Source organism: Lepidochelys olivacea, assembly GCF_965140295.1.
Source record: "Lepidochelys olivacea isolate rLepOli2 genome assembly, chromosome: 9".
Lineage (NCBI taxonomy): Eukaryota > Metazoa > Chordata > Testudines > Cheloniidae > Lepidochelys > Lepidochelys olivacea.
Genome location: NC_140419.1, coordinates 16326355 through 16351840, shown reverse-complemented (window position 1 = coordinate 16351840; position 25486 = coordinate 16326355). Strand labels below are relative to the sequence as shown.

The window sequence follows — 25486 nt, the reverse complement described above, 5'->3', positions numbered from 1 at the left end:
AGGACAATGGGGTACTGGTCAATGACTAGGGATCCTACAGCATTTCCTGAGATGCCAGAGATTCAGGGGAGACCCGTTTCTATCCAGAACCAGAGCCTTCAAGATGGCCTTCGGGGCTGACATAGTCTCTTTTCTACGGTTGCACAGTGCCCAGCACAATAGGGCCCCAATCCTGATTAGAGCCTTTTGACACTACTGCAGGATAAATAGTGAGATGTCTGCCCCGATAATGATCTGTCCTGTTGACTCAGCACAGCTCGGAGGTGGAGAGCTTCTCCAAAATCATCACTGGTTGTAGGCTGCTACCTAATCTTAAGTGCTGCCGCACGCTCACATTCAATGAAAATCAACCAATTACAAACCAGATATACAGGGAAAAGACCTTTCAAGTTAAACTAAAAGGACTCTCCTTTATCATGATTGGATGCTTAATACAGGCTCACTCCTCTTCCTATTGAAGTCAATATGAGTTTTGCCATCAACTTAAATGAGAGGAGCTTTGTGCCCTTAAATCAGTGTTTCATTTCATCTACTTGTACTTGAAAAGAGAATTTTATAACAGTTCCAATGCACACCTGGGTACGATAAAACAGATACATTTTGCAGAAGCCGCATGTCTTAGAGTGCGGCACAAAACCATGCATGCATAGCTCATTAATGCAGCATGCGCTGGCTCCCTGCATATGTTGCCCCTCTTGATCAACCCTGAGAGAGCTGTGAGTTTCTCAGCACCGACATTCACTCAATCAGATCTTTACTATGATGAGTTAAACGAAAAAGAATCAGAATGTTCAGCGACTCGGCATCATGCCCATCTGCAACGGATGGAGTTTTCACTTTGAGCAACTACTGACAGCAGTTTTGAATTTACTAGGGAGTTTGAGACAGAAAAATAACCCAGGTGATATTTATCACTGCAGAAAAAGAAACACCTTTTGTTAATATTATAAGCCTTGCAATTGTACATATCTATTAACACTGTAAACAGAAGACTTAAATCAGCAATAGAGAGAGATTTGTACAATACATCCCATTTTACAAGCCAGTTAGCTGCTGCGTCTGTCCAGTTTTACTTCCAGCTGCAGTAGAAATAGCATTTTGTTTATTCTTTCGCCACAAAGTGCAATCAGAAAACATTTCAAGAAACTTCACAAGCAAGACAGAAGCCAGCACAATCGAGTTTTATCAGTGGAAGGGACTTCTCAGCCTATGGGATATATAAATGGTGCAGAACCAGGAAATAGACCAAAGCATTCACTTCTCAGCACATACAAATGGCGATACTCATGTCTCCCCCGTCGTATGAAATTGAGGGCAGATCTACACTAGAAGCACTGACATAGCGCCGGCGTGGACAGTGCTTAGGTCGCTGTAACTTGCGTTGCTTTGGCGGGTGTCTTGGGCTCTTGCAGAAACATTAGTGTCTCCATCTTAAGAGGATCTTTGCTCTGGCAGTTGCATACATGTGTCTAAAAACATGATTCTGATCTAATTTACACTGATTCTACAGTGGTGTAACTCCAATAACTTCAATGGAGTTAACTCCTCATTTACACCAGCATCAATGAGAACAGATTCCTGGCTGGTGGCTTTATAAATGGATTTTCAAGCATAACAGATTGTAAATATGAGCAAAAATCCAAATGCTCTTTGAACAGAGGAAACCTTTGGATCAGGATCCAGCCTTTGCTGATTAGGCCGGTTGCTACTGTAAACATTAAAAGCAACTTAACACTCTGGAAATTTCGTCTAACTACCTGTCACACTGGAGGGCACAAAGTTGCTTAATCTTCACTAATTGCATTCCTACTCAAACATGAAAACATGCTGTATACACATCAATTTGGTTAGCAAATTAGAGTATTTTTAATAAAAAAGATAGCAGCCTAATATTCGCCTTCCACTCCCTAACTGAAATGATGATTGAGGAGGAAGTGATCAGTACATGTGCTTAATGGACCTGATTTGAGGGTCTCATGGAGTGAGCATGTGATTGGGAGCCCCAGAAGCTTCTGCGTTTTAAGGTGGCTCTGGCACTGAATTGCTGTGTGGAACTGGGCATGTCTTGACCTCTCTGTCTCATTATCCCCTTGTGTAAATTAAACATGGTGATAACACCTGCTGTGCAGCAGTGTTGTGATAATCAAGATTACACCATCAGCAATGATGCAGAGTGCCATAGAAGTGTTACGAATGTGACAAAGTTCCTCCTCTACCTTGGTGGGTCTTGCGCTTATTGGCGGATTTGCTCGCCTTGGAGCTTCACGGCAGCCCTTAGTTTGGCCGTTTTCATGAACCCACAGTCCAGGTCAACTCCTCCTGTGTCTGACCAGGAGTTGGGAGGTTTGGGGGGAACCCAGGCCCCCCCTCTACTCTGGATTCCAGCTCAGGGCCCTGTGGAATGCAGCTGTCTAGCGTGCCTCCTGGAACAGCTGCGTGACAGCTACAACTCCCTGGGCTACTTCCCCATGGCCTCCTCCCAACCCCTTCTTTATTCTCACCATAGGACCTTCCTCCTGATGTCTGATAATGCTTGTACACCTCAGTCCTCCAACAGTATGCGTTCTCACTCTCAGCTCCTAGTGCCTCTTGCTCCCAGCTCCTCACACGCACACCACAAACTGAAGTGAGCTCCTTTTTAAACTCAGATGCCCTGATTAGCCTGCCTTAATTGATTCTAGCAGCTTCTTGATTGGCTGCTGGTATTCTAATTAGCCTGCCTGTCTTAATTGTCTCCAGAAGGTTCCTGGTTGTTTTGGAACCTTCCCTGTTACCTTACCCAGGGAAAAGGGACCTACTTAACCTGGGGCTAATATATCTGCCTTCTATTACTCTCCTGTACCCATCTGGCCTGACCCTGTCACACGTATTATACCTTTAGAGAACAATGAATGGCCTTTACTATCAGGAAATAGGATTTTCCAACATAAACTGTTAATGCAAAGTACATTAGGGACCAGCCTTGGAAAGTCCTGACTCCCTATAGCATGGTTTTAATTGTTACCCAAGTACTAGCTCATCTGCCTTTTACTAGATTTGCCCATGTGGCTTTCCGGACACACCAGAACACAGCCCTATAAAATATGCAACCCATAATGCCAGCACGACGCTGTTCAAAGGACTGTAATGAATGGTCATTTTTCCAGTGACCTTCAATCAATTTCTGAGAGGGTGGGAAAAAAAATAATTTTAATACAAAAAGGTAGAGATGTTTATATAAAATGTTGCTAGTGCTTTCCTGACCTAGTGAGTGCAGTACTGCGTACTGTCAATAAGACTGGATCAGGAAGATTATGTTTTACAGGTATAGGACTTGATTCACCTCTGTGCCAGCACCCTAGGGTAGGCAAAGGGTGTTTGTGTTACCCTAACACTAACTGTACCTCGTGTGTTCCTGCCAGAGGATAGCATATTTAATGGGAGTCAGGACTCCTTTGAGAGCCCTGCTGATGGAGATTGCTTGTGCAGAGATATGCCAAATCAGGGCATCTCCCAGACATAGCTGGAAGAAGTTTTTCAGACTAAAGTCCCACCCCCCACACACCCCGAAAATGGCAGATTTGGGTCCACTGAAACATTTTGTAAATTTGTGTTGAATTCACTAGTTGTTTCAGTTACCGCCCCCAGCCCCCCAAACCCCAACAAATCTGAAGAAAATCATATTTTGTTTTGACTTTTTCTGTTAGTTTAGAATTTTACTACAATGTTATTAAAAAGGTTAAAACTTGGCAATGAAATGTTTTGTTCTGAGTTGAACAAATATTGTATTCAATCCAAAACAATTGTTCTTCATTTTTTTTTGGTTTGCTGAAAAATTCAAAGTTTTTCTTTTTTAGTCAACCCAAAATGAATGCCCCCCCCTGAATTTTCTGGATCAGCCAGTGAACCAAGATATCAGCTATTCATATAGCTCTACCTCCAGCGACTCTGGCTAGCGATGTATACTTTGGGGGCTGCACTGGCAGAAGTGGTGGAGAGTACTGCTGCAGCTGCTTTGCACTGTCACAACCCCCTTCTGGGTCTCGTGAGAAGCCAGTGTCTTCACAGGCTGAATCAAGCTCATGGTTGTATAGGAGCCAAATATAATGGACTGGAATGCAACTGAGAGTTTGAATGCAAGAACAGCCTTGCATCTGGCATGCCAATATAATACAAGGCTTTATCACAAGGGTACATTATGTTCTGGTCTGCTTATCTTACTTGATTTTCTATACAGGAGACTATCTGGATCTACAAATGATATAAAAGATGTGGAATCCGGGGGTGTTCATTGAATAGATGCTATGCAAAAAGGACAAATGACCTCTTTTAAAAACAGTTGAGTGTTTGATATTAGAGGTCTGTTGAACACTGACGGACATGTTGGTCACATTTTTGTCGGTTTCACCTAGGATGCTATGGAGGGACAATAAAATCTCTTGGTTCAGGGCATAAATGAGAGCTGCAAGCACCAGGGAGATATTTCCACACTTTTCTCAGGCAGGGTACCAGACGTGATGGGTCAATGATCTGATCTTTTATGGTGAATCTTATTTTTCTAAGAACGTCTGTTTTGTTGCAGAATATTGAGCCTCTAACTGCCTTTGAAGGAGTGTGGTTTATTTTGCCTCTGTGACTTGCTAATGGTTATTACCCCAGGGGAGAGGGTTTGTACAAAAATATAAAAGGCATGGCTTGATGTTTGAAGTTTTGTGTTTTATTGTAGTTGGCACCAGAAATGTTTTTGATCTATGTTATGTTCACATACATCCTCTGTAAACAAGAATGCATCAATATTGGTTTCTTATGATTTTGTTTCAATGACTGTATGGTTTTTAAAAAATACATTCACAAACCACCTTATGTTTAAACACAATGATTCCCTTTTATTTCATAACTGTTCCCAAAAAACCCACAATAAAAAAAATCATTTAAAGCTGTGTATTCTGAACATGACACTTTAGGGGGAAAAAAAGTCATCAGTTTGCAACATAAATTAATGAGAAGCTTCTGGTTTAAGGTAGCCACAGTGAAAATATAAAGAGCTGGTGGCAATCACTGTCAGTGAAGAGATTTACTCTGATTCCGTTTTAATTCCAGTATCCAACAACTACAGCAGTTGCTAAATTTAATCAGAAAAGTTATTGCTAAATAAAACAACCATTGCAATAAAAAACACAAGGGTGTGTACATGTGTGGTAGTGGGAGATGTGGGCTGAAAATGGAGGTCCTTTTCTGATCACTCAGTGGCAGCTCTAGGTTGAAATTATAGCTAGCCCAAATTATATATTTGCTCTTTAATGAAGGACACTTTTCAAAGTACCCACAGTGCTTTGCTGTGGCTGACAGCCTGAAGTCTCCCTACTGTTGATTTGGAGACCCCTACAGGAATGTGTAAGCCTAGGCTTGTTACTGAGGAGAGCTGGTAAGTGCTTTACTGTGGTTTCCATGGTGCTCAGTGAAGTACTGCGCTGATTTCAAGGTCCCTGCTGGAACATATACTACAAGCTTTGCTGGCATTTACCATTTTCAGAATTTCCCACCACTTGCAGCTTCAACAGTGTTAGCGCTAATTCAGACAAAATGCTGGCGGCCACTGGCATCACGCCCACAAGGTTGTGTAGACGCGCTCTGAGCATGCTTAAACGACAATGCCGCGGCTAACGTGCCATTGGCTGCCTGGAGGCTTGTCTGCATTAGGGCTCTCGCCATCCCTGCCATAGGTGGAGCGCCAATGATCCTAGCAACAGTGGGAAATTTCAGATAGATAGGCTCGTGTATACACAGCCAGACAGTCTGAGCCACCGAAGCAACTGCCCCTGCACAGATCCTGTCCATCAAACCAACAGCCATGAATAGTGCTTTGAACAGAGCTAAAGATCAAGTTATCTTACTAGGGTTTTATTTTCTGACTGAGACCAGCACCCTGGTGACTTAATGGCAGAGGCTCAGAAATGGAGCTGTAAAGCTGCCTGGATTCCCTTAACTGCCTCTAACCTACGAAGCTGCCATGTTGAAACTTTAAGAACCACAGGCTAGAAGTAGCATATTTTCACCAACTTGCTATACATTTGCCCCGGATTTCTGATTTTTATTGTGCTCTCACTGATGGTATGGCCAGCAACCAATTTTAAATGACTATGAACAAAACTAATGCCTACCGGCACAATAATGGATGGTGCAGTCCATTACAGGGCCGGGGGACTGACAGTGTGAGATTCTTTTTTAATCAGTGAAGGATTCAGATTTGACCAACGACAGTTGATTTGTTTTTTTAATAGCATCATTATTACTACATATAATATCAGAGATTGCCAGTTAAGCTCTCTACATCTTCCTGGAGCTAACAGTGCTGCAATAAACAGCGAAATGAAAAACAAAACAAAAACGAACAAAACGAGGTAGGTTAAAAACAGCAACACAGATCTCGTTATGCAACACCCTAATACCACGGGCAGCCATGCTTGTAGCTATTGAGAAAAAAAAAATCCCAGATACTCACTTAAAATTTAAATCAGTTGAGCAGAGTTTTAAGGACACAATTCAACCTGAACTAAATACATACATATTTCTGCACAGATGTTGTCGTTCACTGTATGTTGGGTAATTCGGGGGGAGTGGAGGAGGGGCAGAAAGTGATTATAGTTTCAGAATCGTCACTCAAGAAACCCTATTTTTAAAAATTCTTTACAATTCGGCTGTGCAATCTCCTTTTGGCTTGGTTTAGTAGCTAATCCCCTCTCTCCCCTACACTGAGCAGACACTGGGCCTCTCAGAACCTTCTAACTTGCCCGTCCCAGTCTTCATATCTGGAGACGAGACAAAGTCAACAGAAGCCACGTTATCACTGGGGCCACAATCCTTATCGGTGCTAGGCACACTTAGCTATCACTGACCTCCAGGGCAGTTCTGAATGCACAGCATCACCCTTAAGTGGGGCCCAACCATTCAGCTGTGCACACCCAATTAGTTCTCAGTAGACTGGATCCTAAATTAAAAACCCTGTCATCCAAGTGGCTCCATGCATCCCTCCAAATACATCCGTCACCTGAATGATCTTGTGTTTCTCTCAGCCTTTGTTCCATCCCCTTCTTTTGCCTTGACCTCTTGCATAAAGTAGCATGGGGGAAAAAATGCTAATACACCCTCCCACTGTTTTCAGGAGTAACAACAAACGACACTACTTTCTCTATCAACACACACCATTATGTGAAGATCCAGATAGAAATATGGACTGACAGACTGACAAAAATGTTGTTGATTTTATTAGTCTAAGGCTAGTAGTTTAGCCATTTAAAATCCATTTCCCAAAAGAGGGGAAAAACTATTATTTTTCTCTTCTTTAAAAATCCATTAAGCTGTTGCTGCCAAAAGCAACATGTAAATGTTGGTGAAGGCAAAAGATTTCCCAAAATTACTTAGCTATATGGTTATGGCCTTCATCGCAAAGATAAAAGGTACATTTATTGTGCTGTCTTTCACCAGTTTTAATTAATAACTTTACAGCAAACTATATATTTGATGCTAGCAGGCAGACAGAATTAAAAACATACTTTTTGACACTATTTTCTTCCCCATTCTTACAAAGTAGGGGACAAAGAAAAAGTAAAATAAAAAAATTCATAACCCACTATAACACAGCTTAATCAGGAGACCATCAGAGGTTTCTTTCTCTACTCTTGAAGTGCATGTGTCTCTTTCTGCCCCAAACATAGTGTTGCATTCTTAGGGATCTCCAGTGACTCCTCTCTCTCCATTACCAGACTGCAACAATGAAGGGTGTACTGTATTGTGAGAGTGTGTGTAGGGAGTGGTGTATTCCACAAGGCTTTCCGTATCTGCCTCGAGAGTGTTAGTCCACATGTTTAATGTCCTTTAAATTAGAAATAATGCCATGAAGGTAAGTGTCAAGCATTCTTCTATTACCAGTTCATCATGGAATTTCTGTTGAGGGTCATGAAAAAAACTTGGCTACTTCCTCCAGATCTCACTGATGCAAAAAATACCTGTATGGGAAGAAAGGGGGGGGGGGGTGAAACAAAAAAAACAACCGCAACAAGTAGTTAATTGCATGTTTTTTCAGCTTTTTAGATTTAACAGCCACCAAATGTCTTTTAGTCATTAATGACCCAAGCTAGAGTCAAACAAGCAACCTAGAGATGGAAGGTTCCTTATCCCATTACCAATACCTTGAGCCAACCAGTTTCCCCTCTTCATTTTTTTTTTTTTAATTTTCTCAGGAGAGCTGAATGGAGACAGGGCACCTGGTTTCCAGTGAAATTCTACTTTAATCCTGTTTCTCAGGTAGTGTGACTGCAGTACAAGGAGGCTGTGATGGAGCAGAGAAACACCATACCAGCAGAGAAGGGATGAAAGAGAACCCAGTTAGCCCCACCCTACAATACCTGCAGCTAACACCAGGCCTGGAGGGAGAAGAAAAGGAGAGAACCTGGCTCAGTTCAGGAATGTCTGGTGAAGGAGCAGGATGCAGCTCTGCCTCTCTGCGTAAGGGGAGCTTCACTACAAGCCTGACAGCTGGGACAGCCACTGAGGCAGAAACAATGTGTCCCTGACCAGAAAAGACTCTTGAGGAGACTGGGGAACACCCAGTAATGAGTGGACTCTACTGTTTTCTTGAAGGAAATTATGGGTCCAAGCCCCTCCAGTCTTCCAATCCCAATCCAAGGGGTGAAGGTTATAGAAGCATCCAGCAAACACAGGGGGATAGAGACTTTCCTCCACAATGTGCACAGAGACCTGCAGCTGTGGGAGGGTGCCGGAAAGGTCCACAAGTGGACACTGCTCCAGGCAAAAGTGTTGACGGATGCCACAAACAGTACTAAGTTTGAACCTTATACCTTGCTAGTATCTCAAGACAACATAAGAGTTTATGAACAACAACCTGGCAGAATTTTCTTCTAGGGGGGTCTCAGTCCATCATGTAACACAACCTCTCAGTCACTGCAGATGACAACATTCTTCATTCCCACATTTTCTATATGCAAAGGGACACTCTCCAAGACTAGTACAAGGAAACTGAAATCTAACACTTAAGACGTCAACTGAGAGAACTGGTGCTATCATCTAAGGGAAGTTCAGCAAGTTGGTTGTCTCTGTATTGGCTGTATTCTGAGCAAATTAGAACCACTGAAGAATGACCCACCGAGCCAGATCATCATTAATGTAGGTGTCAATAAAATTATGGGGCTTTCCTGACTTGCTATCAGTACCAGAGAGGAGAGCTCAGCTTGGGGTTGCTCCATAGTGCCATGTTTATTATAGGCAGGACTTCCCATTTTAAGACCTTGTTTTCAATTGTTTATCACTTTGCCAGGCTGTTTGACCTGAAATTTTTCATGCTGGTTGTCTGCCTCAGGCCAACCTTTTGGAAAAATTCAGCCAAATTGTTCAGCCATTTCTGAGAATGAAATTAGGGAAAATTCTGTTCTTTTGCTATGTTAAAAAAAGCTGGTGACCTTTTCTTTGAACAACTCTAGCACCCCCATACTTCGTATCTGGGATTTGAAATTTGGCAGTGGGGTGGCCTTTACGATAGGGATGTGCCTGTTGCCATCCTTGTAGAATTCCACCAAGTTATAAGCCTTTGAAAAATTGCAGCTTGCACATGCTCAGCAGAGACTTTTGATTTTTAGCAGCTAAAAATCTCTAAAAATTCTGTCTTCATTGAGCATGCCCCATCCCCTCACAGCTCCCATGTGTAACCAGACTGTGCATCCACCATCTGCTCGCAGCTCCTGCGTGCGAGTGGATTATGTATGTATCATCCCCACAAAGCAGCTCAGCATGCTCCCTCCAGTCCAGGACTGCAGAAGCAAAAGCTGGCTGTTCTCTGTAATGGCTGCTTCCAGCTGGAATGGGGCTCAGGGCTGGAATGGGGCTAGGCACTGGACCTGAGAACAGGGAGCCTCTCTCTCTCTCCTGTACTCTCCGTGACCCCACTTTTCACACCCAGGTAATGTGGAAGGGGAATGCGTTGGAAGACAAAAGCCAGGGCAGTGGGGAAGAAAAGGAGCAGAATGGGACAAGGAGTCTGGTGAGATTGGAACTGAAGGGGTAGGGGGAAGAAAGAGAGTAACTGGCTGGGCAAAGAGCCTGGGCTTAGGAAAAGTAGCCAGGGATGAGCAGACAGGATGGAACAGGGCCATGTTGGAGAGGATGGGGCAGAAGTCATCAAGTCTGGGGAAAATGTGTAGAAGAGTCTGTGTCCACTAGAGAGCACTCTCCTCCAAAGCCTGGAATGTAACTCCCAATTCCTGAGTCTCACCATTCCTCTGCTGTTAGCATACGTCTGTGAAACCCTTTGGCAAATATGGTCTCTCATCCCTCCCTTGTGCTGATACACACAGAGGATGACATCCTATTACTGCTACCAGTTATTCCGTTAGCCCAAGAGGCAGAGATCTGTGCAGTGGATCTAAACAGTTCAACTCTGCTGATGAGTGGGTATCAATATGATGTCACATGATGGAATTTCTGCTTTATCAATTTGCTTTTTGAAAAACCTAGGAATCTACACACAAAAATCTACATTCAAAGAACATTATTAAGATTGTATCACAATGCGTACGCACAAGGGGATCAAATTAAGGTTGCAGAGGCAACCTTCATTCTGGCATTTCTTAACTTCTAAGTACTTGACTTTGCAACATTAATAATGTTCTTTTAATGTAATGTGTGTGTGTAACTGTAACTGACCTGCCAAGATTCTAAATGGATTTATTTCATGGAACTGATTTGTGGCCATGCAATATTTTAGAGTACAGGCTATTGTTTAGGTGAGGCAGCTTGAACTGGAGTATATATTTCAGCAGCATTTTCACTCTGCTGGATGGGGGAATGGTTATGCAGAAAATCATTATAATAGAATCTGTAAATGGAAACACAACTGATCCACTCCAGCTGATCAAAGATAGGCAAATGGGCCCATTAGGTTTTGAGCAGACTCCTCAAGTAGCTTTGTCATCACCACTTAGGAGAAATTCAAGCTGAGTCAACATAGGGCTTCTCTCCATTACTGATTGTCTCTACTTAAGAGAATTACTTGGAGTGGTTTGCTTGTGTGTTGTGTGCATTAAGCAGATCATCACATTGATTACTTATTAACCTCAAGACAAACTAGATCTGAAACCTCAAGGTAGCTGGTTGTATCTTAAAGATGTAAAGCACTGATGCACACTCTGAGGCAGACTTACCTTATCATTTCTTTCACATAGAAATTTTAACCTTTGAGCTCGCTTGTGCATAAATACTCCATCCAAATGTCCTGTCTCCACTGAACGGATCTCAATAGCTTTTTCTCCCCAGCCCATTATTTGATTGGAATGAATGTAGGCTGTCAAAAGGAATTTCCAAAAGAGCATTAAAAACATTTGGCAGGCTATTAATAACAAAATGGGCAAAGCCGCTCTCAACAATCAGTATTCAAAGACTGTCTAGAGGAATCAAGTAGCTCTCCATTTGCCAGAAGTAGCAGAAGCCAGCCACATCAAGAGAAAGCACTCAAATAATAGATAATAATAATGGTTCTTATATAGTGCTTTTTCCTCCATAGATCTCGAAGTGCTTTAACAAGAATAAAGCATCCTTATCCACATTTTACAGATGCGGGAAACAGAGGAACTGAGAGGAGAAGCAAAGTCACACAGCAGGCCAATGGTAGAGCCAGGAGTTTAGAATTCAGGTTCTCCTGACTCCCCAACCAGTGCCCTCTTCACTGGAGCACATTGTCTCCCCGGTCTAGTGACTTTAAGTAGGGAGTCCTCAAGGCCCAATCTATGAATGGACAACAACTAGGTCCATCATCTGAGTGAGAGCGGTCTGCTTTGATTGGCAAGTTCCCAAATGACCCCATCTTAGTTTCCTTTATTTCTCATCTTATTTTACATTTGTAAATGACAACGGAGAAGAGGAAGGGTCCACCTACCCACAGAAGTAGGCATTTCTCCCCACTGCAGCACCACGTCTTTAGTTATCCGTCCATAGGTGTTCACATACACCCCTTCATCCTCATAGCATACGAGCATCTCCATCCCATCCGTTTTTGGCAGGATGACAATGGCGTGAGGAGTGATATTGCCCTGAATCTGTGATTAAAATAATCCCCCCAAATCAGAATTAAATCAAAGAGGGGAAAAAAGTCTAAGAAAATCCCACCCTGTTAAACAGCTATGCCTGGGCATTTAAAGGATCGGCTCGAAAGAGAGTAATTTGTCACGTTTACCCCACCATCAAACTGTCTGAAGTGTCAAAGATAAACAGCCTCAGCCATTATAAGGAGATTGCAACATTTACACCCCCAGAAAATGGCGTCTGACATTTGACAGTACCATATATCAACTGCTATTGACCACTAAATACATCTTGTGTTCAAATGATAGCGAAACAGAAATTAAGAATACTGGGTACAGAACTGGGGAGGAGGAAATCTTCTCCTTTCTTGAATAATCAGTGTTTGGAGGAAGGATAGAAACTAGGATGCAGCTACTTTGCTTACATTTCTGATCTTCAGTCGCTAAGGCAACATGCTACCTTGGCGGCATTTCCTCCACCTTCCTGTCAGTTATCAGGCACTGACAGCACTATCAGGCAATGGATACTGTCCTAGATGAGCCACTCGTCTGATCAGATAGGGAATTCCTATGTTGATTTAAAACACAGTTCCAGCTGCCCCGGTTTCTCCAATGGTTTGCTCAAACACTATATATAAGAACATAAAAACATAAGAACGGCCATACTAGGTCAGACCGATGGTCCATCTAGCCCAGTGTCCTGTCTTCTGACAGTGGCCAGTGCCAGATGCTTCAGAAGGAATGAATAGAACAGGGCAATTATTGAGTGATCCATCCCTTGTCGACCAACCTCAGCTTCTGGCAGTCAGAGGTTTAGGGACACTCACAGCATGGGGCTGCATCCCTGACCATCTCAGTTAATAGCCACTGATGGACGTATCCTCCATGAACCTATCCAATTCTTTTTTGAACCCACTTATATTTTTGGCCTTCACAGCATCCCCTGGCAGTGAGGACCACAGGTTGACTGTGCGTTGTGTGAAGAAGTACTTCCTTATGTTTGTTTTAAATCTGCTGTCTATTAATTTTATAGGATGACCCCTGGTTTGTGGGTCATGTAAAGGAGTAAATAACACTTCCCTATTCACTGTCTCCACACCAGTCATGATTTTATAGATTTCTATCATATCCCCCCTTAGTCATCCCTTTTCTGATCTGAACAGTCCCAGTCTTTCTAATCTCTCCCCATATGAAAACTGTTCTATACCCCAAAGCATTTTTGTTGCCCTTCTCTGTACGTTTGCCAATTCTAATACAGTATATCTTTTATAAGACGGGGCAACCAGAACCTCACGCAGTATTCAAGGTGTGGACATACCATAAATAGTTAAAGTGGGCATACCAAGTTAAACCTAAACCCCAGTATGTTTTGTAACCTCAGTTCAGTCCTGCTTTGGCCTTATTCACAAAATGCGCTTAAACCAATTTAGTTGAAACCATGTGATGAGAGATTCTTACCAGAGTTCAGCAAAATCGGCTTCCAGAAAAGGCTACATTTACTTCATATTGTCTTGTCTCACTTAACTGTCCATTTTTGTCTGTTAACCATACACAGAGTTCGGAACACAGCTTATTCCGTAAAGATCCTGCAGCCCAGTCCTGCAGCCCTTACTCAGAAAAACTACTTCACAAGGGAATGGGGTGAAGGGCAGGATTTGGAACTCCCTACAAGAGATCTGCACTAAGAGGCCCAGTTCCTTGGGATGCCCATTTTGTTTGTTGGGGCAGAACCTGGTTCCCTATTAACCATCCCCCCAGCACGGAAACAGAAGCTATGGAATGGCACCACGATTGGTCCGTGGTGTATGTGAGAGGATTCCTCTTTCCATGCCTGACTATGGAGGCTTGGCATGGGGCTGAATTTGCCCCCAAGTAAGTAAAGACTGTCGAATCAGATCCTTTATCTTTATTAACTAGGTGTATGGTACCTCTCACCCTCTCTCATTCGCTTGTCAGAGAGGCCATTACCAGTGATTTTAGTACTCACAGCAAGATGCCATGTAATTAGCCATGATTTCCAACAGCCGAACCCTCTTCCAAATCTTGTTTGGGATGTACTTTATTCATCATGTTAGTCATACAGTAACACAGCTCCTCCGTGTACTCACGTGAGATGGTATATAGATATCATAAGAGTTTCCTGAATCTACATCAATCACATGGAATCCAGTGTGTGATCCAAAGATAACCTTCAATCTTTGACCCTCTTCTACCGTGAGGTCCACAAGCAACGGTTTGTGCTGGAGATCTGCAAAAGACTTTTAAAATCCCTTCAGTCAGTTTCCTGAGGTACAAACAAAGCCCACTATTGGCAGCACATTACAATTATGAAACCACGTTTGTCTCTTATTAAATGTGTCATTGATAGTCCTATTGCATCTCAGATGCCCCATAGGGTATTACTTGGTCACTCTGTCTGTCCACGTTCATTTGCTAGTCTGGCTCTTTTTGTATTGCTATATCTTACAAGAAGTTTCAAAGTGCTGCTGTAATGTTTGTCTTTCCTGTTATAACCATCAGGCTGTCTGACATGTTACATACATGCTGCATTTCACCATGCAGGGATAGCAGTCACTGGAAAATATGGATCCAACAGCTGGAATGAAAGCTCAAAAGACAGCCTGTAAAGATACTGGCATATGCCACCCATCCACACCAATGGGTGGGGGAACTTGATGGGGCCAGCCGTGAAAGGGAGACAGTTCCAATAACAAGGGAGGGAGATACTTGCCAAAGGACAATAGGTAGCTCCTCTGTTTGGGAGTCTTTGGCATGCATTGGCCAGCTGGGGGAGTGGGGTGCTGACTGGCCAGCATTCCCCAGCTCCCAGGATTTAGCTCCGAGTGTGGGTCATGTGGAATCTCATTCACCTCTGTTCCTGCAGCTCACCCTACCCATCCAAATTAAGAACAGGAACGCAGTTTGACAGATGCTGTGGGTTACTGTTTAGGTGGGTCAGGAAGGAATTTTTTCTCCCCTAGGCCAATTGGCAAACTACCAGGGAGCTTTTGCCTTCCTCACAGCACCTTGAAGCCACAGTGGGTTGAGTAGGAATGTGCTTGGTACATAACTGAGGTACTGGGTGGAGTTGTTTACTCATTGTGACTTGTGGCCAGTTTCCAGTGCGGTTAAGAAACTAAAATGAACAGTTCCCAGAGATAAAAGACCTGGGATTTTGGTGTTGGGTCTTGGGCTCATGTGATAGGGTGAGACCCTGTGGCCTTTGCATGAGGAGGTCAGACCTTGTGGCCCTCATTGGCTGAGGTCCCCACCCTGCTTCACCCTCTGTCCCCCTTGCGAGGGCGAGGGTGCTAGGACTCAGAGAGCTGAGTCCTGGGGGAATAGGCTGAGGAGAACCTACCCCACGTTATGGGTTATGTGGTAAGGAGCCCTATAACCCCATGCACTGGAATCAAGTAAATACCGGGTATAGGAGAGTATGGGTGATGGGTGGGTAATGCCCCTCCCGCTGTGTTAGAGTTTAATGAAAGTTGCACCCTGCTGCTTAATTCCATTCACGCGTCTGTTCTTATTTTGCTGCTCTCTCCACATCAAGCTCCACCATCCCCCCTTCAGAATAATCACTTAAATTCCCTCTGTCTTTTCCTCACAGAGATACTCGAAGTTTAGGGTCATAACCTGCAAACACCCTCACCGCTGCGAACAACACACGAATCTCTGCCAGCGTTGATAGGCTTTGAAGTAGCCAGTACACATTCCTCTGCTGCATGCACAAATAATTTGCAGAGAGGTGGTGTGTGCAGGGCTACTGCAGGGTCAGATGGTGTATGCATTAAAAAAATGTGACTCACAAGCTCCTCCCCTGCATGGTATCTTCTGTGGGCTGGACAAATTCCCCCCCCCCCCCCCCGGGCTCCCCCTTGTGAGCACTGTTCTTTTTTCGCAGGTGCCTCTGTGCAGCCCCAAAATTTGGGCCTTTAAACAGGATCATGGAGGAGTACTCATTTTCATTTGAGAGAGTGTTTCAGCTAACACATAAGGAGGAATTCCCCCTTCCAACCCACAGCAGGTGCTCTGTGCCGTGTAAGGTCTGTGTTGGTGTGTGGGCAAAGCAACCGAGGGTGGGAGACCATTTGTATCCTGTCTGAGTGGTTTTCATGAGGACTCTGAACAGGAATGAACTATTAGGGGTGGGGTGGGGCAGGGCAAGGAAGGGCCACTCTTTATTTGCATAATTCCAGTCTCTGTGAATCCCTGAACAGGTGTGGAAAGGCAGTGATGCCTATTTAGTCCATAGATTCGAATAGCAGCCACAGGAGAATTCAGCTACAGCTTCAAAACTTGCCCGCAGCTTGGGGAGGTGGATCCCATCCCATTCTAAGGCCGGGTCTACTCTACCACTTACTTTGTGTGAATAAGCCACCCCCCTGAGCAACGTAAATTACACCGACCTATGTGTGGACAGCGCTATGTCAGCGGGAGAACTTCTCATGGAAGTGGATATTTTATGCTGACAGGAAAGCTCTCTCTCCCATCAGCATAGAGCATCTTTACCAGACGTGCTACAACGGCGCACCTGTGCCAATGTAGCGCTTCTAGTGTAGACTGCCTTAACTCTGCTTAATTCCTCATATGAAGTCCACTTCACTTTATTCAGCATCAGATCACACTCATCCTCCCTGAAAAAGCCATATTTGCTAGAGGGATGCAGTGTTTACTCAGCATGAAACAGTCTCTGAATCCACTGCCCCTTTCAGTTAGCCCTCTGCAAAGATCTGTGGATGGAAAGTGCTATAAAGTGCTGAGTGTAAAGTACACAGAGCACACTTAGTTTAGGTACAATTTATGTACAAGCAGAATGCTGGTGAAAAATCCTGGGGGAAGATAGGAAGGAAAAAAAGAGAAAGTGGCCTCAGATTATCAGACTTTATACCTTAAGATAAAAAATTAACATTGAGGGGAAAAAAGATGCAAAACACACTTCTAAAAATGCAACTTTTTAATGTCATTAAAATGTAAATTAGTTTGAGACAAAATAATTTATTTAGTCGATATGAAAAAAATAACAATACAGCACTGGTCAAAAACTTTCAATTGCAGAAGAACATATACCCAGAATATACTAATAAATAATTATCAATAATACCTAGCACTATTATAGCACCTTGCATCCAATAATCTCAAAGGTAGTATTAAGTACAATAAATTCTTGATTCTTGAAGAATCTTTCTGTGTGCCTGCCTGAAGTATGAAAGAGACATGCCATTGTAAAGTTTGCCCGGTAACTCTGCCAGGTCAGTTCTATGCATCACAAAAGAGACCTGTGTTTGATTCCTTGTCTGGCCTGATAAGGGGAGGATAACCAAGGAAATGATACACTTTCATAATCTGTATAATAAAGAAATTCCCATGTACTTATGATGATGGATTGTATTTTTGTAACAACGTAAACATACCTTAAATGCCATAAACTTGTGATATGGTTTCGGAGCCCAAGCATATATCTCTACAGCATTCTTTAAGGCAATCACCAAGAACTTGATTCTTTCATATTTCACTAAAATTGAAATAAAACTAATTTTTAAAACATCCATTTTACTCAAACAAGACTGCACAATTTATCTCAAGGAAGAGCTTCTCACTATCTTTCCATTGGTAATGTTTTTATCTACTACATAGAGATGGATTAAAAGCTTAACTAGGATTGTGGCATACTGATTTTTTTGTTGCCTCATTCCTGTACCTCTGTTCAAAATAGTATCAAAGTACAAAATACTGCAATGGAATTTTTTTGGGCCAAACCACCTAGAAACAAGAGGGGGGAAATCCTCTTCCTTTTTGATTAGATCAGATCTAAGACTGCAGAATCAAAGGAAAAAAATAAGATGTTTGATTATCTTTCTTCAGCAGTTATTGTTACATGTGATTTAAAAATATTTAATAAAGGGGAATATTTAATAAGCCAATTTTAAAGACATTTCCTTCAAAAACTCTTCCATCAGACTAAATCTTCCTCCACAGTGGACTATGAGCTGTGAAAGAAAGAGCACAACTTAAAGATGATTAGTCCATTTATATGAATTACCCCCAGCAGTTATAGTTAGGATCAAATTTCCAGGGACATCAATATTCATGCCTCATAGCATAAACAGATCACCAACTGATTTGCTAACTGAGTTTGGGAAGAAATGTTCTTGTCCACAGTAGAAAATATTGTACAGTTATGTGGGCTTTTATATCACCCTGTGAAGCACCTAGCACTGGCCACTGACAAAGAAAGGATTCTAGACTAGATGATCCATTAGTTTGTTCTGGTGTGGAAAATCCTATATTCCTATCGGAAGAGCGCAAGGATACGATCACGGCTGATAGGTGATAATTTGAACAGTACCACATGAATGCTTGTCATTCAGTTTGGTGGTTTTCTTCAATGCATATAACCAAAGAAATAGTCTCTTCCTGATTGCTACTGCCTGGGTGAAACTGTGATAAAAGAAAAGTCTCTTCAAAATCGTGAATTGTTCAGAAATAAGGAAAACTGAGTGAAGACCTCTCAAAACCAACTGGTCAATGATTAATGGGAAGATGAATGATTGAGAGTCCGATTTTCCTCTCAGTGACACCAATTTTACATTGGTGTGACTCCATAAACTTTAGCGGCGTTACTCCTGATTTACAACAGCGAGGGGAGAATCTGGCCCTGAGGATCATGTAAACATCAAGCAGAGTTGTCCCTCAAGTTCACTACTATTGGTACCTCACAGTTTCTCTTTTAGTACTAGAACAAATGTAATGATTGCTTAATTTTTGGTTTTAATGGCTACACTGAATTTCTTAAAACATCCTTCAAGTGAAATCCTCATGAGGTGAGCAGATACAGTACATACATCCTGTTCCGCTTACCAACTTTGTAATGTATGCAGCCTTCCAAGTCTCCAACAGTGATCCAGCCTTGCTTCTTTTCTACTTCTGGGTCATTGTGTAAAATTCTATTTCTTAACCATGAAAGGTAGTAAACTCGCAGCTTGTTCTTCTTTCCTAGTGAAAAATGAAAAAATATAATGCAACTATAACTCACACTCACTCAATATATCACTGTCCCCCTCTATGTGTCCCAATCACCAGTACACAGGTTTATGAGTTTTGGCTAATAATAGTGTGTCTTAGTTTTGGCAGTGAAGGCTCATGCTTTTAGATCCAGAGGTCCTGGGTTCAATCCCTGCATCTCACAACTCATTTAGGGTCATCGCATTGCATGACATTGATCCACTACACATTCCAACCTCACTGCATGAGCTTTCCTCATACCATTCTCCCACATCTAAATACCTTCTGACTTCATCTGGTCCATGAACCCTTCTGAATAGCTCTGCAATTTTAATCTTGCTCACCAGCTACTGCTATTTGAGATAAGTTCCATTATTTGACCACACACTAAGTTTCTGTGTCTGGCTATGTGGTGTGGCACTGCACTCTACTGGACAGATTGTCAGATTTGGGGGAGTGTGATCATGTCACCCTCCAGTGGCTGCAGTCTAACCGGATATAAACCCTAATCCTGTTACTCAAATGTGAATATTTCATGGGTTACCACTAATAAGTGTTAACAAAGACCCAGTTCAGATGCATTATATGGCTCCCACTGAAGTCAGTGGAGTTAAGCCAGTAGGTTAATTGGCTAATCCCAACTCAGAGAATTCCAAATCACACATACGCAATATTCCAATCACCTTTGCAAGTCTGTTAAGCTCACCACAAATGCTCATAATGGATTTCTACCTTCACCTTTTTCTTCCTATGGTACTACAATTCCTATCATTTATATTCTTTTCAAAATTACATGGGAGCAATATAAGAAGGTAAATCAGGAAGCAGCATTTTAAAAGAAATCTTCAGTGAAAGGAAGAAAAGTCTACACTTCAATGGTTAGTAGGCTCAGGAGGAAGAAAATATTAAATAAATGAGAGAAAGGGACAAGATTGCAAACAAAACTACAGCTATCAAATTGTTTCGTTGGAGTAAATTTTGTCACTCTACCCAGTGAGAATTAAATGTGCAAAATAAGTTAACAGGAAAGGTTTCTGCAATTCCCTATCTCCTTCCATCTATGGATGATGGGGATACTAGTGTCAGCTTGCTGAAATGGGAGCTTATTCTAAAGATCTGATTCTGTAGCCTCTCTGTAGGTGGGACTGTCACATTACTTCCATGGGAGTTCTGCATGTGGAGTGCCTATACAAACAGGCGTGAATATTGAAATACCCAAATTATCCTTTGATTCAGGGTTGAGAGCACAGAGCTGTTGGCTGAAAACTGAAATGGTGACGAGCCCTTGATTATAGTGGTGCAGCCGGGCATCTTGCAACTGAGGATGGAAGAAAATGCCCTAAGAGGTGTTTTCCAGATCTAATTTATTGGATTCTGTAATTAAACTAAAAGCTAATCCTACAGTCCTTCTTCTGACATTAAGGGGCTGGTTTCTGTCTGAGACAGAACTGCTCCCAGGAAATTAGAAAGGAAAGGGTTGTGAACAGTGAAGCAGAGTAACAGGTGTACCTGATATTGTTACAAGGACATTAAGTCCCTCTAGCACATCCATCTGTTGAAATCGCCTTCTGTTGATCAGGTTGTACACCTTTCCTTGGCCACTTCGATCCAACAGCATCAGTCCATTTTCTGTACCCACTAGTAGGTTAACACCTAGATATTAAACAAGCAAATGGGATGACTTAAACCGCGCTCCACAGCTGCTGCTTTAAGGGCCTGGTCCAAAGCCTATTGAAGATAATGCAAGTCTGTCAATTGATTTCCATGGACTTTGAATCAGGCCTTAAAGTCTCATTCTCTGCTACCTCAGGCTCCCAGAAAGGACAACAATCACAACCGTACCAATCTAGCATGAGACTATGTACCATAAGTATGGCCAGCATCATGAGGAGCACTCCATGACTGCATTCCATTGGTGTAGATATTATTATCCCCATTTTACACATTGGCAAATCCAGGCACAAAGAGGTGAAAAGTGCTTTGGCCTAGGTTGCCCAGTACAGCAAGGAAGAGAGGTCAGTCATACTTATTCCCTGTCCACTGCTCTATCACTAGAGCATGAGTAAAATTTTCAAGAATGCCCAAGTAACTTGGCTGCCTAAGACCCATTTTCAGTAGTGAAAAAATCCATGACCCTGAGGCTGCTAATTCTCATTGATGTTCACTATTGAAAATTGGACTTAGGCTGCTGAGTCATTTGGGCATTCTTGAAAATTTACACCTCATGTTGCCTCTTAGGACCTTGACTGCAATAGCATAACCATTAAAAGCAAGCACTTACAATGTAAATTGCTGGACAATACACTGTAGCGATGAAACGAATACAAGGCAGAATGAGTTTCTGAAACAGAGATCTCAATTTTCAAGCTTGAATGCATAGTTAGACACCCACCTTTGAAACTGGGGGCTTTCACTGGCAATGGGACACCTCTGGGTGTCTAAGGGCCCATTTAAGAGCCTACAGATGATGTGGATACTTAACTTAGAGCTTGCCTACATAGCAAATTATTGCGCTTTCAAGTAGTGAAGCTGCACTCTGGGACTTTCACTGCAGTGTAGCAGTGTCCACAAGAGATGCTACTGCCTGGCAAGCTGGTGTGCTGTAGATTCAGACCTTGGTTTGCTGCTCAGTAACTCATGATGCAGACAAGCCCTTGGGTCCTCAAGTTTCCATCAGTTACAGATTGTTCAAAGTGCCTGTTGCGTAGCACGAGGCTGCTGCAGACTGAGGCATGGTTGCATGGTGAAGCAGTCTTTAAAACCATTCACGTTTCATTTTTAACCCCAGGCTCTAGAAAACTTTGCAAAGAGTGTTGGGTACTTAGCAGTTTACCCCATAAAGCAGCACAAAGTATTTCCGAATTGAAGCGCTTCTTGTACTTCCGGATCTCCGGCGTGTCGCTGTGGGGGCGGATATTGGTAGGGTTCACATTTACCACAGAGATTTTCCTTGCCTCATTCAGTTTGGCCTGTTCTTGTCTAAGCAGTTCACTGGTAAACAGTGCTAAAAAGAAAACATATTAGTAACAGCTTCCTCAACTCCATCACAACTGGGCTACTTTTCCAGTCTGCTTGATTCAGTAGAGAAATGTTTATTTTATTTTCTGATTAGGGATAAGACATTAAAAATGCAACAAATGACCTGGCCTTTGACTTAAGATAAATAGTTAGGTGATGGATGAACACCAAAAGCTTATGTAGCTGGTGTGCTAAGACCGTAGCTTGTCATGCTCACCAAAATTGTCTCATTGTTTCCTTGAGCTCCCTTCCTGTCTGTCTGTATCCACCTGCTGTTTCTTGTCTTATACTTAGACTGTGAGCTCATTGAGGCATGGACTATCTTTTTGTTCTGTGTTTGAACAGTGGGGTCCTGGTACAATTAAATAAAATAATAATAGCAGCAACCAAACTTTCTGAACTATCCAAACTTCTATTTGAGTCTGTAAAAGGGTCCTGGAAATCTCTCCCCCACTGACAGGGAGGGTGAGCACATTTTCCCTATAGATCCTGCTTCCTCTCAGACCTCTCCCATGGTATTTTATCTTTTCTGGGTTTTGGATGGAAAGTGAAAGGAATCACAAAAAAACAAAAACAAAAACAAACCCCCAACCAGCCAACCCACCCACCCACCCCAAACAGGAGTTAATGAACATTTTAAGGTCTGGGTTATGTTCTGAGTGTATACTCTGATCTCATTTAGACCACACCCCATGTTGGCTGCATTGCTCCCTACCTGTAGCAGATGATTCCTCATCATCATCTTCATCAGTAGGGGAGGTCTGATACACTCTGGTATCCACAAATGGAGTGAAAGAGGCTTTGGTGCTACTTCCCATGCCATACTATAAAGCAAGAAACAGGATGATGGCTCAGAGGAAGGGAATAATACTTAATACCAATGTTTTTACTTCCAGTGAACAACAAACTATAATCTTCCCCCATGGGGGACTGTTCCAAACCACGCTCTTTGCCCTGTCAGATCAGTTTTCTATATGCATTGAAAAAATATAATTAATAAACATTATATAAAAAGGGTAGATTCATGAAAGTTTGCATTGTGCTTTGAAAATGAAAGGTACTACAATATGCACTGTAAGTGCTAATTACTGAACACATGATGATGTAAAAGAAAAGTCTTATTGACAAAGGTTTGGGATGACTGCATCTCATGAATGGTGAATCCAGGAGTGAATTTTGCAGGACATCCCAGACAAACACAACTGAAAACTTGAACCCACACAGCCCCGCATCATTGTGTAACAGGGACATGCTACACATTTGAGAGAAAAACAACTGCAGGAATGTTTGAGAGGTTTTTTTTTAAAGTATTCCCATTGCTTGTTTTGGATGCCTATGCTTGTAAAACTAAGATGTTTTAATTAGCATATCTTCAACTATACAGTTTTCAGAAAGAGAGAAAAATAAATAATACATTTTAGAAACCTCTGAGAACTGTCTTGGCGAGCTTTTGCAGACATAATAATGTGACAGTTTGGCTATTCACTACCCTGTGATATGCCAGGGCAAAAATAGAAATATTTATCCCATTGGTAAAGTTACAAATTCTGGCCCTCTAAAAGAAGCACCCATTGCTGGTCCTGATGGGGTATGTGATATTGGACTTTAAATCTATCATTGGTCCAGGAATGAATACTGCTCATCGTGTTTGTCAACCTACTTTAAATTCTCAGATGAAATCACATGTTTGTGGGGATGTGGAGGGGAGGAAATATTTATGTGTCAGGTTGGTAGCAGAGATTCAGTGTCTTAGAAGTAGTCCCAACTGCTGGCAGAAGTGGATTAGTGGATAGAACCCAGGTGAGGTGTTCCAAGAAATGCGTTAAATGAAATTTATCACCTTGCTCTGTGATCTACCATGGTTCTGCAGTGTATCACACAGATGTAACCACCTCACATATATAATATACATTGTTATTAACTCATATGACTCAGCACTGGAGGTATTTCAATGGGCTACTGTGTTTCAAGAAGCTAGCTTAAATGACTGCAAAATTAAAAAGTGAGAGGGCCCCAAAGGTAATTTCTTAGCTAATAAAACTAAACCTGAACATATCATAGCTGATGACAAAGCTGAGATTTTGCCATAGGAAACTGAGAAAGTTCTCCCATCACATTGCTCTCTTTTTAAACTCATGTTTTGTTAGTGCAGAAAAATGAGGCGAAGACCTTCTCCTGAACAAAATGAAATTCTTATCATAGGACTCATGATGGCAAGTTTTCTTCCCCATACTTGAGCAGCTTATTTTTCTATCATCTTATTTGCCCATGATATGCTATATTTATGACTTATATTAAATGCTGTTACAATAGCAAGAATCAAATGTTTCCACAAGAGAAGAAACACCATTCTCATTTTTCCTCCTTAGCACAGATTTCTTTTAAGCCACTAAAGGCCAAAATCAAATCTGCTTTCACTGTACAAAGCCAGAGCTAAAACTGCACTGAGTAATTGCATATCACCCTGACTATAAGAAGATAAGCATAGACTTTTATAAAGGTAGTTCTCTCAAAGGTAAGCATAATCTTACACTGCTCTCAAAATGCTACTTGGGTTTCAAGCAAAGATCTCTCAAGGAACAGATTAACCTAATAAGTTTAAGAGCAAATATGTTGAAAAGAGCTCTCCTGAGTTTTTCATGATTCAGTTATTTGGCTTCCAAAATCTCCCTGTGAAGGTTTGGTGAATTAAAGTCAAACTCATGGAACACTCTGAAAGGCATTTGATTTAGAAACAATTCTGCTATGTCAGATTCTCCCTATTCTTCTCTGCTCTTTATCAGCAAGGATAGTTTATAAAAATATAAAGGCGGTCTTTATTATTAAAGCAGAAGGACTGGGAGCCAGGAGATCATGGTTCTAATTCTGGCTCTGAACTTTGGCACATTGCATAATGTCAGGCAAGTCACTTATACTCTGTGTCCCAGAATACCTTTGGGGGATCAGAATAGTGACCACAACTACCTCTCAGAGGAATTGTGAATCTTCTCTTATTCAACACACTTCAAACTGGATTTTTGTTCTTTGTGGTATTACTTTGCTCTTTTATGGCATTTTCCATCCTCAAACTTTGTTTGTCTGAATAAACAGTTCATCGGCCACAAGAATTATCAGTGGACTGGGAGGGCTGATCTAAGGAAATTTGAAAAAAGCTTTATGAATAAACTTTTCAAAAGCACTTAAGTGACTTTGGAGCCAAAGTCCCATTGACAGTCAATGGGAGTTAGGGACTTTGTAAACTGTACCCCCTTATGTAAAGCCTGGCTAAAGTATGATTAAGGAACTATTTTAACAGCCTATAAATATTTGAAGGGTTTCAACACCAAGATGGCAAAGGGATCATTTAGGATGTTACAGGGAGATATAACTAGGGCTAAGGGGATTACATTTAG

The 25486-nt window shown here is 42.1% G+C and overlaps 1 protein-coding gene across 7 annotated transcripts in view; it reads right to left on the bottom strand.

The window, feature by feature from the left end:
- Window positions 1-4674: 4674 nt before the first annotated feature.
- TNIK (TRAF2 and NCK interacting kinase) overlaps window positions 4675-25486 on the bottom strand; it is a 300446-nt gene continuing 279634 nt past the window's right edge. For all 7 annotated transcript variants that reach the window (XM_084638591.1, XM_084638586.1, XM_084638585.1 and 4 more), the window contains 9 exons: window positions 22810-22918; window positions 21910-22080; window positions 20586-20729; window positions 18933-19067; window positions 17486-17586; window positions 14177-14326; window positions 11924-12083; window positions 11193-11332; window positions 4675-7985 (listed from right to left, as the gene is read on the bottom strand). In XM_084638591.1, coding sequence (XP_084494717.1) covers window positions 7902-7985; window positions 11193-11332; window positions 11924-12083; window positions 14177-14326; window positions 17486-17586; window positions 18933-19067; window positions 20586-20729; window positions 21910-22080; window positions 22810-22918 — 1194 coding nt within the window. In that variant the 3' untranslated portion in view covers window positions 4675-7901. The remainder of the gene's footprint in view (window positions 7986-11192; window positions 11333-11923; window positions 12084-14176; window positions 14327-17485; window positions 17587-18932; window positions 19068-20585; window positions 20730-21909; window positions 22081-22809; window positions 22919-25486) is intronic.